This window comes from Macaca thibetana, chromosome 1 (genome assembly GCF_024542745.1).
Source record: "Macaca thibetana thibetana isolate TM-01 chromosome 1, ASM2454274v1, whole genome shotgun sequence".
Lineage (NCBI taxonomy): Eukaryota > Metazoa > Chordata > Mammalia > Primates > Cercopithecidae > Macaca > Macaca thibetana.
This window is the reverse complement of record NC_065578.1, coordinates 183977454-183990733: the sequence shown is the minus strand read 5'-3', so window position 1 is coordinate 183990733 and position 13280 is coordinate 183977454. Positions and strand designations below refer to the sequence as shown.

General features: G+C 40.2%; 1 protein-coding gene across 1 annotated transcript in view; it reads left to right on the top strand.

Moving 5' to 3' along the window:
- Nucleotides 1–13280, top strand: part of SOAT1 (sterol O-acyltransferase 1) — a 68729-nt gene that overhangs the window by 44279 nt on the left and 11170 nt on the right. The window contains exons 5-12 of the mRNA XM_050766326.1: nucleotides 1879–1938; nucleotides 3846–3953; nucleotides 5748–6030; nucleotides 6849–6927; nucleotides 7616–7697; nucleotides 8329–8374; nucleotides 9672–9801; nucleotides 12314–12411. Of these exons, the coding sequence (XP_050622283.1) occupies nucleotides 1879–1938; nucleotides 3846–3953; nucleotides 5748–6030; nucleotides 6849–6927; nucleotides 7616–7697; nucleotides 8329–8374; nucleotides 9672–9801; nucleotides 12314–12411 (886 nt within the window). The remainder of the gene's footprint in view (nucleotides 1–1878; nucleotides 1939–3845; nucleotides 3954–5747; nucleotides 6031–6848; nucleotides 6928–7615; nucleotides 7698–8328; nucleotides 8375–9671; nucleotides 9802–12313; nucleotides 12412–13280) is intronic.

Below are 13280 nucleotides of genomic sequence, written 5' to 3'. Positions count from 1 at the left end.
GTTATTTAACCATTTGTCTCTACTAAAAATACAAAAATTAGCCAGGCGTGGTGACGGGCGCCTGTAATTGCTGCTACTCGGGAGGCTGAGGCATGAGGATCACTTGAACCCAGGTGGCGGAGGTTGCAGTGAGCAGAGATTGTGCCACTGCACTCCAGAGAGTCTGTCTCCAAAAAAAAAAAAAAAAAAAAAAAAAACCACACACTGACTAATAAGGTCAGACGTAGTGGCTCACACCCGTAATCTCAGCACTTTGGGAGGGCAAGGTGGGTGGATCACTTGAGGTCAGTAGTTTGAGACCAGGCTGGCCAACATGGTGAAACCCTGTCTCTACCAAAAAATACAACAATTACTGGACGTGGTGATGCACGCCTGTCGTCCTAGCTACTCAGGAGACTGAGGCATGAGAATCGCTTGAACCTGGGAGGCAGAGGTTGTAGTGAGCCAAGATCGCGCCACTGCACTCCAGCCTCAGCGAGAGAGACCCTGTCTCCAAAAAAAAAAACAAACAAAAAAAACCCAGACTGACTAATAAAACAAGATAGCCAACGCTTGCTGAGTGTTCTACATCATGAATTTATTTAAACCAAACAGTGGTCCTATGAGACAGATAACTGTAACTATCCACATGTTACAGATTAGGAAACTAAAGCACAGAGTACTTAATTAAATGTCCAAAATTACAGAGCAGGGATTTGAACCTAGAGTCTGGCTCTAGAGTCCTTGCTCTTAATCATATCATGACTGGGCACGGTGGCTCATGCCTGTAATCCCAGCACTTTGGGAGGCCAAGGCAGGTGGACCACGAGGTCGGGAGTTCAAGATCAGCCTGGCCAAGATAATGAAACCGTGTCTCTACTAAAAATACAAAAATTAGCTGGGTGCCATGGCAAGTGCCTATAATCCCAGCTACTCGGGAGGCTGAGGCAGGAGAATCACTCCAACCTGTGGGAAGGAGGTTGCAGTGAGCTGAGATCATACCAGTGCACTTCAGCCTGGGCAACAGAGTGAGACTGACTCAAAAAAAAAGAAAAAAAAACCATATCACTGTGTGCCTCTCTATTGCACTGTATACAATACTTGTGATAAAGTACAGTGGCATTAGTATATGCTTTTCTAATTGATGGTTCATCCAGAATAATCAAGTGAAGGCTATCAAAGGCTAATATGTGTTAACTTGCCATTCCATGCTCTTCTCAGTGTTATGCCCCTGTTCGGAGGCATAGACTCATGTTCTGGAGAATAGTTTTGACCAATTATAGTTAAGTGCTGGTGGTAGTACCAAAAGCCCTAAAGAAGATGAGCAAGATGTTAAAATGGGAGTTTTTAGTAACTGCAACAACCTTTAAGGTCAGAAGGCTGCTGGGAGTTGCTGGAAGTACTTTAATATCAGGAAGGGTATGTTAACATCAGTGCAGTTTCAGAGGACAGATCAATAACAGTATATATGACCTGGAGTAGAGGGTGCTTGGAGGCCTGTCTGTGACCTCAGGGGATCTCTACAAGAAGGAAAAGTGATTGCCAAAGTCCACGGGGGCTGGGTGTGGCGACCTTTCCATTCTCTACAAGAAGGAAAAGTGATTGCCAAAGTCCATAGGGGCTGGGGGTGGCGAACTTTCCGTTCTTAAGAGTTGTGTATGTACCTACCTCACAGCATGGTTCAGAGGGAGTAAATGAAATAACATACATAAAAACTGTAACAAAATTTGGATCTGTTTTAGCCGGGCATGGTGGCAGGCACCTGTAATCCTAGTAGTGAAAAGGTCATTGGTCAATTAATGTTAGATGGTGTTATTGGTATATTCTCTTGTCTGTGGGATTAGATTTCTTATAATACTTGAAGTACTTATATCTTGTTTTAATTTTCCCTCTTCTCAGGGATTTGAGAGCACCTCCAGAACAAGGAAAGATTTTTATTGCAAGGCGATCTCTCTTAGAGTGAGTATTTTTAGTTGTTTTTAATTAAATATGTTTGAATTTTTTAAAAAAGCTATTCTTACAGAATCATTGCTTAGTATATGGATATGTAATGAGTTTGTTCTGTATCTGTATAAATCATTAGTGGGTTTTTTGTTGTATGTTCTCTCTTGCTCCTTTCTGATCTTCTGGTTCTGTGTCTAGTTTCGAAAGAGGAGTTAGGGATACGAATGGTTATCTGGGCTTGGCACTGTGACTCACACCTATAATCCTAGCATTTTGGGAGGCTGAGGCAGGCAGATTGCTTGAGTCCGGGAGTTTGCCAAAGACCAGTTTGGGCAGCATGGCAAGACTCTCTCTACAAAAAATACAGAAAATTAGCCAGGCTTGGTGGTGCATACCTGTAATCCCAGCTACTCAGGAGTCTGAGACAGGAGGATCGCTTGAGCCCAGGAAGATGGAGATTGCAGTGGGCCGAGATTGTGCCACTGCACTCCAGACTGAGCGACAGGTGCAACACCCAGCAACTCCAGCCTGGGTGACAGAGCAAGACTGTCTCAATAAAAAAAGAAGTGTACTTTTCTTTAAAAAGACATCTTATGCTTCTCAAAAGTTACTTTCTGTGAGTCAAATTGATGTTTACTACTTCCCCTAGATAAGAAGGCCTGTTTTCTAAGCATGTAATGTGCTGTTTAGTGTTTTCTAAGCATGTAATGTATAGTGTTCAGTGTTCTGTCACACTGTAGTTTGAAGGAATTAATCTTTTAAAATTTACATCTGGGGGAAAACGCAGGTTTTTCACATAAAAGGGAAAAGAAAATTTATTTTAAACATTATAATTAGGATTTTAGTGATAGAATTTATACATGAAAAATAAACAAAATTACACATTAACTAAAAAAAAAAAAATTTAACCAAGGAAATAGAACATACTTTCTGTGGCTCAGATGAGTTTTTTTTAGACTATGAAGATTCTTAGTCCAGAGATTGAGTAGTAGTATATTAGATTACTAAAAGCATTTAGAAGGTTAGCATTATCATTCCAGAAACAAGTTAAAACAAGTTAAAAAACCTGTTTTAGTCAGATATAAAAGATTTATTTAGGAAAAGTCATCTACATTATTGTTACATTCTAAAAGAAAATTAGACCAGTCTTAAATACAAAAGTCAATGAGGAGAAGGTAAAATCTTTGTAAATGGTTGAGGTTTGTTTTTTTTTTTTTTTTTTTTTTTTTTTTTTGAGACGGAGTCTCGCTGTGTCGCCCAGGCTGGAGTGCAGTGGCCGGATCTCGGCTCACTGCAAGCTCTGCCTCCCGGGTTTACGCCATTCTCCTGCCTCAGCCTCCCGAGTAGCTGGGACTACAGGCGCCCGCCACCTCACCCGGCTAGTTTTTTGTATTTTTTAGTAGAGACGGGGTTTCACCGTGTTAGCCAGGATGGTCTCGATCTCCTGACCTCGTGATCCACCCGTCTCGGCCTCCCAAAGTGCTGGGATTACAGGCTTGAGCCACCGCGCCCGGCCAAATGGTTGAGTTTTATAGACGTGTAGGGTAGTAGTTGGTTATCATCATCATCATCATGATCAACGTTATAGAAATTCATGTCAATTTTAACATTTTGGAAACAGATAGTACTTAATATATATTAAATTTAGGGAGTAGAATGTATGCATAGGATTAAAAAAATTCTTAGCATTTGAAATAGTTTGTTTCCTGTTTCTAGTGAATGGCCTTTGTTTACTTAGAAAACATCTATTTCTGGTAGGTTTTAAAGAATGTAGACCATTCTTTTTTGAGATGTTTTTGGAGAGTGGATTAAGCACCTTCTCAATGGCTTTAAGTTAACTGCTTTAAGAAAAGACTTTACTATATGGTGTTTTAAATTTGAATATAGATTATTAACTTGTTTTGTTTGAACTACATTTACAGTGAGCTGCTTGAAGTGGACCACATCAGAACAATATATCACATGTTTATTGCCCTCCTCATTCTCTTTATCCTGAGCACACTTGTAGTAGATTACATTGATGAAGGAAGGTAAGATAACAAAAAAGATGGCTGGCTAGTTGATGCATGAGAAGTTAGGGGTTTTCACTAAATTTTGGTAAATTGATTAAATTGCTTCAGGAAATCCTAAAGCAGCAGATTTGAGGGTGATATTCCTCTGCCCTGAAAAGTTTAACTGATGAGAAATTAGAAGTTTCATTACTTTTATTTTCAAAATGGTTTATTTGAATAGACCATAATCAGTAGTTTCTAGGTAGTTTTCCCAAATGGGAGAACTTTGTACACAGTTGACTTATGAACAACATGGGTTTGAACTGTGCATGTCCACTTATACGCGGCAGTTTTGCTTTTTCTTTTCTTTTCTTTGTTTTTATTTTTGAGATGGAGTCTCACTCTTGTTGCCCAGGCTGGAGTGCAATGGCGCCATCTCGGCTCACCACAACCTCTGCCCCCTGGGTTCAAGCGATTCTCCTGCCTCAGCCTCCCGAGTAGCTGGGATTACAGTCATGCACCACCACGCCCGGCGCATTTTCTGTTTGTTTTTTTTTTTAGTAGAGACGGGGTTTCTCCATGTCGGTCAGGCTAGTCCCGAACTCCCTACCTCAGGTGATCGCCCGCCTCAGCCTCCCAAAGTGCTGGGATTACAGGCGTGAGCCGCCACATCTGGCTGGAATTTTTTCAATCAATATGTTTAGCACTCTGTATCCATGGGTTCTACATCTGCAAGCAAAGGCAGATTGGGATCTAGAGTATTCCAGGATGTGAAACACACATATAAAAATGGCAGATTTTTCATATCTGTGGGTTCCACGGGGCCAACTGTGGGACTTGAATTTGCATAGATTTTGGTGTCTGCACACTGTCCTGGAACCAGTCCCCTATATATAGGGAGGGATAACTGTATATGATTGATTAACTTTTTGATTGTCTTTGTTTAAGATGGTTACTTAAAACAAGTAGCTTATTGAAATTGAAGGTTGAAAAATTTGATATTTCTTTTTAATGTGAAAGTCAAATTGTAGGCCAGGCATGATTGCTCATGCCTGTAATCTCAGCACTTTGGGAGGCCAAGGCAGGAGGATCACTTGAGCTCAGGAGTTCGAGACCAGCCTGGGCAACATCTCTGCAAAAAATTTAAAAATTAGCCAGGCATGGTGGCACACATTGGTAGTTCCAGCTACTCAGGAGGATGAGATGGGAGGATCACTTGAGCCAGGGAGGTTGAGGCTGCAGTGGAACTGTGTTTGTGCCACTGCACTCCAGCCTGGGTGACAAAGGAGACCCGATCTCAAAATAAAATTTCAAAACTCAAATTGTAGCTTAAAATTTGTGTGTGGTAATCATGGATTGAATTATGTACTTTTTTTGAAAATTAAATTTGGAGATAATGGTATAGTGTATTAACAGATTTTTTAAATTGTACATATTTCTTCTGAAAAATCATCTTTTGTATATAAGAATGATTGCTCTTTGAATATTTTCCATAGGATATTTTAGAGTTTAAAAATTAATGTGAGAATCTAATCTTTCAGAAGTTCAAAGTCCAATTATCTTAGATATCTTAAGTTTGAAGACTGTATTTATCTTAGGACTTTTAGAAAACTTGTTTCTAAAGAACATATATTGTTGATATATATATTGTAAAGCAGATGGTTAGAAGCAGATCTCTAACTAGCAGAACTATTACATCCATGACTTCAGCGTATTAATGTTGTGGTGTTTCATAAGGTTGAAAGTTTGGTGTTTGAAAGTTTTAAATTCTGTGAACTCAGTGTATATTAAAAATTCACCTCTATGTTCTTTTTCTGTACCTTTTCTCCCCAGGCTGGTGCTTGAGTTCAGCCTCCTGTCCTATGCTTTTGGCAAATTTCCTACCGTTGTTTGGACCTGGTGGATCATGTTCCTGTCTACATTTTCAGTTCCCTATTTTCTGTTTCAACATTGGGCCACTGGCTATAGCAAGAGTTCTCATCCGCTGATCAATTCTCTCTTCCATGGCTTTCTTTTCATGGTCTTCCAGATTGGAATTCTAGGTTTTGGACCAACATACGTTGTGTTAGCATATACACTGCCACCAGCCTCCCGGTTCATCATTATATTCGAGCAGGTAAGGCTTTAAGTGTTACCCAGGGCGATGCTGTTCTCAGCTAAAATAATAATAATGATGATGACATACTGATACTATTATTTTTAGCTGTATCAGCTTGGATAAATTTTCATGTATTGTTCCTTTTGCCATTATCTATAAAATTGTTAAACTAGAATCTTCTCACCTCTTAAGTTTCATTCTAGCTTCCATGTTCTCTGAATTTTGATAAATAAAATAAATTACGTTGAACTTTTTTTTTTTTTTTTTGGGGACAGCATCTCGCTGTGTCACCCAGGCTGGAGTGCAGTGGCACGATCTCGGCTCACTGCAACCCCCGCCTCCCAGGTTCAAGCGATTTTTCAGCCTCAGCCTCCCAAGTGGCTGGGACTACAGGCGCCTGCCACCACACCTGGCTAATTTTTGTATTTTTAGTAGAGACAGGGTTTCACCATATTGGCTAGGCTGGTCTCAAACTCCTGACCTCATGATCTGCCTGCTGTGGCCTCCCAAAGTGCTGGGTTTACAGGTGTGAGCCACTGGGCTTGGCCACATTGAACTATTTTTGATGCATCAAGATTTTGTTCCTGAATACTTTTTGTAAAAGTCATTTAAATTATAAAATATTTTCGTAATTAAAAACTTCACTTTTGAAATGTCAGATTCATTGTTTTGTCATGTAACTATTTCTATCTAAATAAAGGTTTTATTTTGATTTGTTTCTACACTCATCAGGATTTTCTGACTTTATTGGCTATCTGTAATGTGTTTGACTAATGGAAAGGACACTTGCAGGAGACTTTCTTTGAACAGACATCTTTTTCCTCCTGCTTTTGTAGATTCGTTTTGTAATGAAGGCCCACTCATTTGTCAGAGAGAACGTGCCTCGGGTACTAAATTCAGCTAAGGAGAAATCAAGTATGTAATTTCTTTTGTACATTCTTTCTTCCTCCCCTCCCCCCATCCCATTCCCTTCCCTTCTTTCCTTCTTTTCTTCCTTCCTTCCTCCCTGCCTTCTTTCCTTCCTTCCTCCCTGCCTTCTTTCCTCCCTCCCTCCCTTCCTTCCTTTCTTCCTTCCTCTCTCTCTTTTCTTTTGTTTGTGTAATTTCATTAGTTTAAAGGATTATTGACTGGATATTTCACCCTTTGTTGTTTGCTGGAGTGTCACATCATATATTGCAGAGATTGTGTTTTATTTCAAATATATATGATCCATATTGATTTTGAGGACTACTTCATTGTTTCCTGACTATTCCTGCTTTGCCCTTGGACCTACAATTTTAAAAAAATTGATTATCTTTTGTAACTTTGCATTATTTTTATGGAATGTTAATAGCCTCATTACACCTGTGCCTGCCTATTCTTTGCACATTGTTGCTTCACACTCTAGAAGTTATCTCAGTCACAGGAATAACTTGGTTTAAAGAGATTGGTAATAATTCAATTCGTGCAAGAATAAGAAGTCATTTTAGAGGTCAGGAAAAAAGAACATGAGCTGATAAGTCATTTTATTATTCCCTGTTATGTGCTTCCTTGTATCCCCCCCTTTATTTTTGCTGTGAAAAATCAAAGAACCTCTGATCTAACTATAGTTTGCCTTTTCTAGGCACTGTTCCAATACCTACAGTCAACCAATATTTGTACTTCTTATTTGCTCCTACCCTTATCTACCGTGACAGCTATCCCAGGTAATGGTACTATGAAGCAGAAATGTGGTAAGCACCAAAAGTGTGGCATGAGTGAGGTAGGATAGATAAACAGGGGCCAGTTAACATAGGGACGTAGAAAATATAGAATGAGTTTTCATTTTCTGTCTGACCTGGGAAGCCTCAAATGGTGAGTAGAGAAGTTTAATTTGGTTATAGTAATTCTTGACAGAATAATCAAGTATTTCATATGGTCATAAATGATGTTCTGTGTGTAAAACCATTAATTTATTTATTTTATTTTATTTTTTTTTTTCTGAGATGGGAGTCTTGCTCTGTCACCCAGGCTGCAACGTAGCACCCAGTGGTGCTACGTTGGCTCCCTGCAACCTCTGCCCCCTGGGTTCACGTGATTCTCCTGCCTCAGTGTCCCAAGTAGCTGGCATTACAGGTGTGCGCCACCACGCCCAGTTAGTTTTGTTGTATTTTTAGTAGAGATGGGGTTTCACCATATTGGCCGGGCTGGTCTCGAGCTCCTGGTCACTGCCTTCCAAAGTGCTTGGATTACAGGTGTGAGCCACCACGCCTGACTAAGAAACATTAATTGTGAGGGTCTTTATTCAAGTTCAATTACTTTATTTAGAAACCTTATTTTTGTTTCTTTCTTTTTCAGGAATCCCACTGTAAGATGGGGTTATGTCGCTATGCAGTTTGCACAGGTAAGTTTTTGTAACTGTCTATGGTATGTTGATTAGGAGATGGGGATTCATATTTATGATAATAATATAATCTACCTAAATCTAATTGGGAACTAAGAATGCTTTCTGTTGACATTACGCAGTCTTTTAAACTATTTCCAGTATACTAAATGGTGTTTGTTTTGCCAACATCAGAAGTAATTTTCTTTAATAAAAGAATATATTAGGCCAGGCGCAGTGACTCGCGCCTGTAATCCCAGCACTTTGGGCGGCCGAGGTGGGCAGATCACGAGGTCAGGAGTTTGAGACCAGCCTGACCAACATGGTGAAACCCCATCTCTACTAAAAATACAAAAATTAGCCTGACGTGGTGGCACGTACCTGTAATCTCAGCTACTCGGAAGGCTGAGGCAGGAGAATTGCTTGAACCTGGGATACGGAGGTTACAGTGAGCTGAGATCACGCCACTGTATTCCAGCCTGGGCAACAGAGCAAGACTCCATCTCAAAAAAAAAAAAAAAAAAGAATGTATTATTTTATAAAGTAATTCTAGTTGGTAATGTCAGTAAACATTAATTTGCCCCTTCCTGTTTCTCGGGGGAGGTGTATATGTATGTGGGTATGGTCTGACTCTTCCCCATTCCTCCTCCCACCTCCATCAGAATCATTAATCCTGGAAGATCCCATTTTAAATCATTGTCTCAATCAAATGCCCATTTATGAAATAAGTTCTTTCGTTAAAAGGGTTTTTTTTTTTTTTTTTAGACAAAGTCCCGCTCTGTCACCTAGGCCGGAGTGCAGTGATGCAATCTTGGCTCACTGCAGCCTCCACCTCCCGAGTTCAAGCGATTCTCCTGCATAAGCCTCCTGAGTAACTGGGATTACAGGTGCCTACCACCACGCCTGGCTAATTTTTGTATTTTTAGTAGAGATAGGGTTTCACCATGTTGGCCAGGCTGGTTTCGAACTCCTGACCTCAAGTCATCAACCTGCCTCAGCCTCCCAAAGTGGTAGGATTACAGGAGTGAGCCACTGTACCTGACCACGTTACGGGTTTTAAGCAGCAGGAAAAACAGGTTCTAAGAGTAAGCTCTTTTAAAAATATCATTTGGTAAAGGGTTAGGAAAAGTGATGGTAGAAACTAGGCTTGAGTAATCTCTCTGAAGGATTATAGCAGTCTTCTATACTAGTGTTAAATGGAATACATATGCGAACGTTACTTTAAGGGTCATATCTGCACTTTCTTTTGGAGAGAAAAACATCGCCTTCCATTTTATTAAGCCATCGTTATTATAATTCTGTCTCTGTTATGTTCCAGGTCTTTGGTTGCTTTTTCTATGTGTACTACATCTTTGAAAGACTTTGTGCCCCCTTGTTTCGGAATATCAAACAGGAGCCCTTCAGCGCTCGTGTTCTGGTCCTATGTGTATTTAACTCCATCTTGCCAGGTAACGTGGGTACTTGTTAATTTGGTAATTAACAAGTGAATTAATGCATAAATTCACGAGGTAAATAGAAAGCTATTGCCTATGAGCACCTTTGGTTTGCCTACTTTTTCATCTGAACTTCTATACGTCTATACCCATCTTGACCTCTTTTGCATCTGTTTTATAAATGAAGTATCCTTCTTCCAGTCGCAGGTCAGTCTTTCATCTTCTGGCTTTCACTCAAGTTGTGCCTTCTCTGACAGTGAACAGTCCACATTCATGCTGTGTCTTCCTGTTCACTATTCAGTTCATTGTCATCTTGCTCCTGATTCCACCAAGCCACTTAAATGCCCTTTGTTGAAATTACTAGTAACCTCCATATTCTAATCCAGTGGATGGATTAAGACGTACTTTAACCCTTATCCAAGTTGACCTCCATGAAGCATTGGGTGCTGCTGACCACATTTTGAAATCTCTCTTGTCACTATTTTCTTGCTCTTTTTTTGAAACCGGGTCTCTCTTTGTCACCCAGTCTGAATGCAGTGGTGTGATCATGGCTTACTAGCCTTGACCTCTTGGGCTCAAGTGCTCCTCTCGCCTCAGTAGCTGGGACTACAGGTGCATGCCACCACGCCTGGCTAAGTTTTTATTTTTTGGAGAGACGGGGTCTCCCTGTGTTGCCCAAGCCGTTCTCAAACTCCTGGGCTCAAGTTATCCTCCTGTCTCAGCCTCTCAAAGTGCTGGGGTTACAGGCTTGAGCCACCATGCCTGACCTTTTACCACTATTTCTTATTTTCCTCCTGTCTTTCTGGCCATACCTTGATTTCTTAAATTTATTTATTGTGTTTTTTTTTTTTTTGTCTATTATAAAGATATATGAGTACCTAGTACTATGCCAGGTGCAGAGGACTCAGAAGTGAACAAGACATGTATTATCTTTACACTCTGGGAGTTTTTATAGTTTCCCTTACTTTTCCTCTTTCCTTTACTCATTGAATGTTGGTAATGTTTTGTGTCATCACCTTCCCTTTCTTTTCTTCTCTTGCATTCCTCTTACAGTAACCCTCCCTCACCGGCCCCAAGACTTATTTGAATGAACTCTGTATCTGTCCCTAAAATAGAATATGTGTTACATACTTGAGTGTCTTCCTCACTAGCTGCAAAGTTATTGAGATCAAGGATTGTCTTTTATAGCCAATCACAGTCTCTCTCATATTGTCTGGTACATAGTTGATGCTCTATAAATATATATTTTTTAATAAATGAGTGAAAGAGGTGGACATATAAATGGATATTTTACAATATATTGTAATATGTACTACATAAGTAGGATAAACAAAATGCTTATGGCCTTTGTTTCGTATTAGAGAGAATATTTAATACTGGGTATTGAAAAATAGGTATTTGCCTGGCAGAGAATTGGTGGAAAGGTCATTCTAGGTAGTGGGATGGATGCAAGGGAGTGGAGCATTCTGGAATGGCATAAATCCAGTTGTGGATGATGTTTACAACACTTAAGAGGGTAGAATCATTGGAGATATGTTTAGAATGTTACTGTGTCACTATGTTAACTGTGTCACTGTTAACGTTTTGGACTGGTTAATTCTTTGTTTGGAGTGGCAGTCTTCTGCATTGTGGCATAATCTGTTTAGCAGCATCCTGGCCTCTAGCAACTCGATACCAGTGGCACAACTCCCTCTCCTCCAATTGTCACAGCACTGGTGCAGTGGCTTGCACCGTAGTCCCAGCTACCCTGGAGGCTAAGGTGGGAGGATCACTTGAGCCCTGTGAGTTGAAGTTCAGCCTGGGCAACATAGTGAGACCCTGTCTCTTAAAAACAAAGTCTCTAGAATTTCAAATGTCCTGTGGGGGAGAGGGGCCAAAGTCTCTCCCCAGTTTTAAACAATTGCTGAAGACGGGGGCATAGGGGCCAGATTTTTAAAGGGCCTTGGGTACCAGGTTAAGCCATATATCTAGGCATTTCTTAAAAACAAACTGGGTAGGCTGGGCGTGGTGGCTCACGCCTGTAATCCCAGCACTTTGGGAGGCTGAGCTGGGTGGATCACGAGGTCAGGAGATTGAGACCAGCCTGGTCAACATGGTGAAACCCTGTCTCTACTAAAAATGCAAAAACTTAGTCGGGTGTGGTGGCACGTGCCTGTAATCCCAGCTACTCGGGAGGCTGAGGTAGGAGAATTGCTTGAACCCTGGAGGTGGAGGTTGCAGTGAGCCGAGATCTCTCCATTGCACTCCAGCCTGGGTGACAGAGTGAGACTCTGTCTCAAAAAAAAAAAAAAAAAAAAAAAAACCCAGACTAGGTAACGTCATTTGTTGAACCCACTTTGAAGGAAATTACTGTTTTAAAATTAAGATAATTAACTCCAAAAGCATATCATCTCTGGAATGGGTAAACTGGAATAATAACTTATATTTTACAAAATAATACCAGCTAAATAAAATGATGTGATATAATTAGTTGCTTGGCATGTGAGCTATTTGGAAAGACTGTTAATATTGTTAATCTTATTTTTAGGTGTGCTGATTCTCTTCCTTACTTTTTTTGCCTTTTTGCACTGCTGGCTCAATGCCTTTGCTGAGATGTTACGCTTTGGCGACAGGATGTTCTATAAGGTAGTATATACTTAGACTTAGCTTTCTTTTCACATTTTTTTGTCTTCCTCATTATTAAGTATTTCGACATTGTTGGCCAATGTCACCAGCCTTTCACACAAACATTGTGAAATAATTTTCTTTTCTACAAATTTTGCCAATATTCTCTGAAATTCAGTTACAGATATAACTAGCATAACCTTGTGTTTTCTTCTGTCTCTAATGTCTGCTCCCTTATCATAAGCACATGGTTTCTGCTGGATCCTGCGAGGATATATTGGTGATTCCAGTAGGAAACTATTGGTTCAGAGCACACCATGAGACTTCCCTGAGTGTTCATTCATTTGAAATGGACCATCTAGTTCTGTAGGAGTGACCTCAGCAAATTATTCATTTAAGACAGCTGAGCAGTTCATGAGGGAAATAACTTTTCCCTGTTTTGTTTTGAAAGGTATTAATTTTGCTTCAGATAGTATCCTTATGCTTCTAAAGTTGGAATAAAGCTCTAGAATTAGAGTCAGAATGGCTCATAGCATTCTTTAACCCTACCTAAAGCTCTCTTTCAGTTTGGTTTGTTTTTGGCAACACTCCAAGTCTACCAATTTCTTTCTCAAACATTAAGTGCGGATTGCAGATTTTAGATAGCTGATCTCATTCATCTGATCTTAAAATTGGGAGCAAGAAATATATATAGGGATACCAGGACTTTGAGGTGACCACCGTCTCACTCTTTGGGTAATTTTGCCATTTCTGGTAACCACCAAATAGCTCTCTAGTGTTAGCACTCTATCTGGTCTTCATGACCATAGAATTTTCTCATGACATTCTAGCAAGGTAAGGGGGGTGGGGCTTACTGATTGCTGTTCAGATGGACATAGACTTAAATGGTT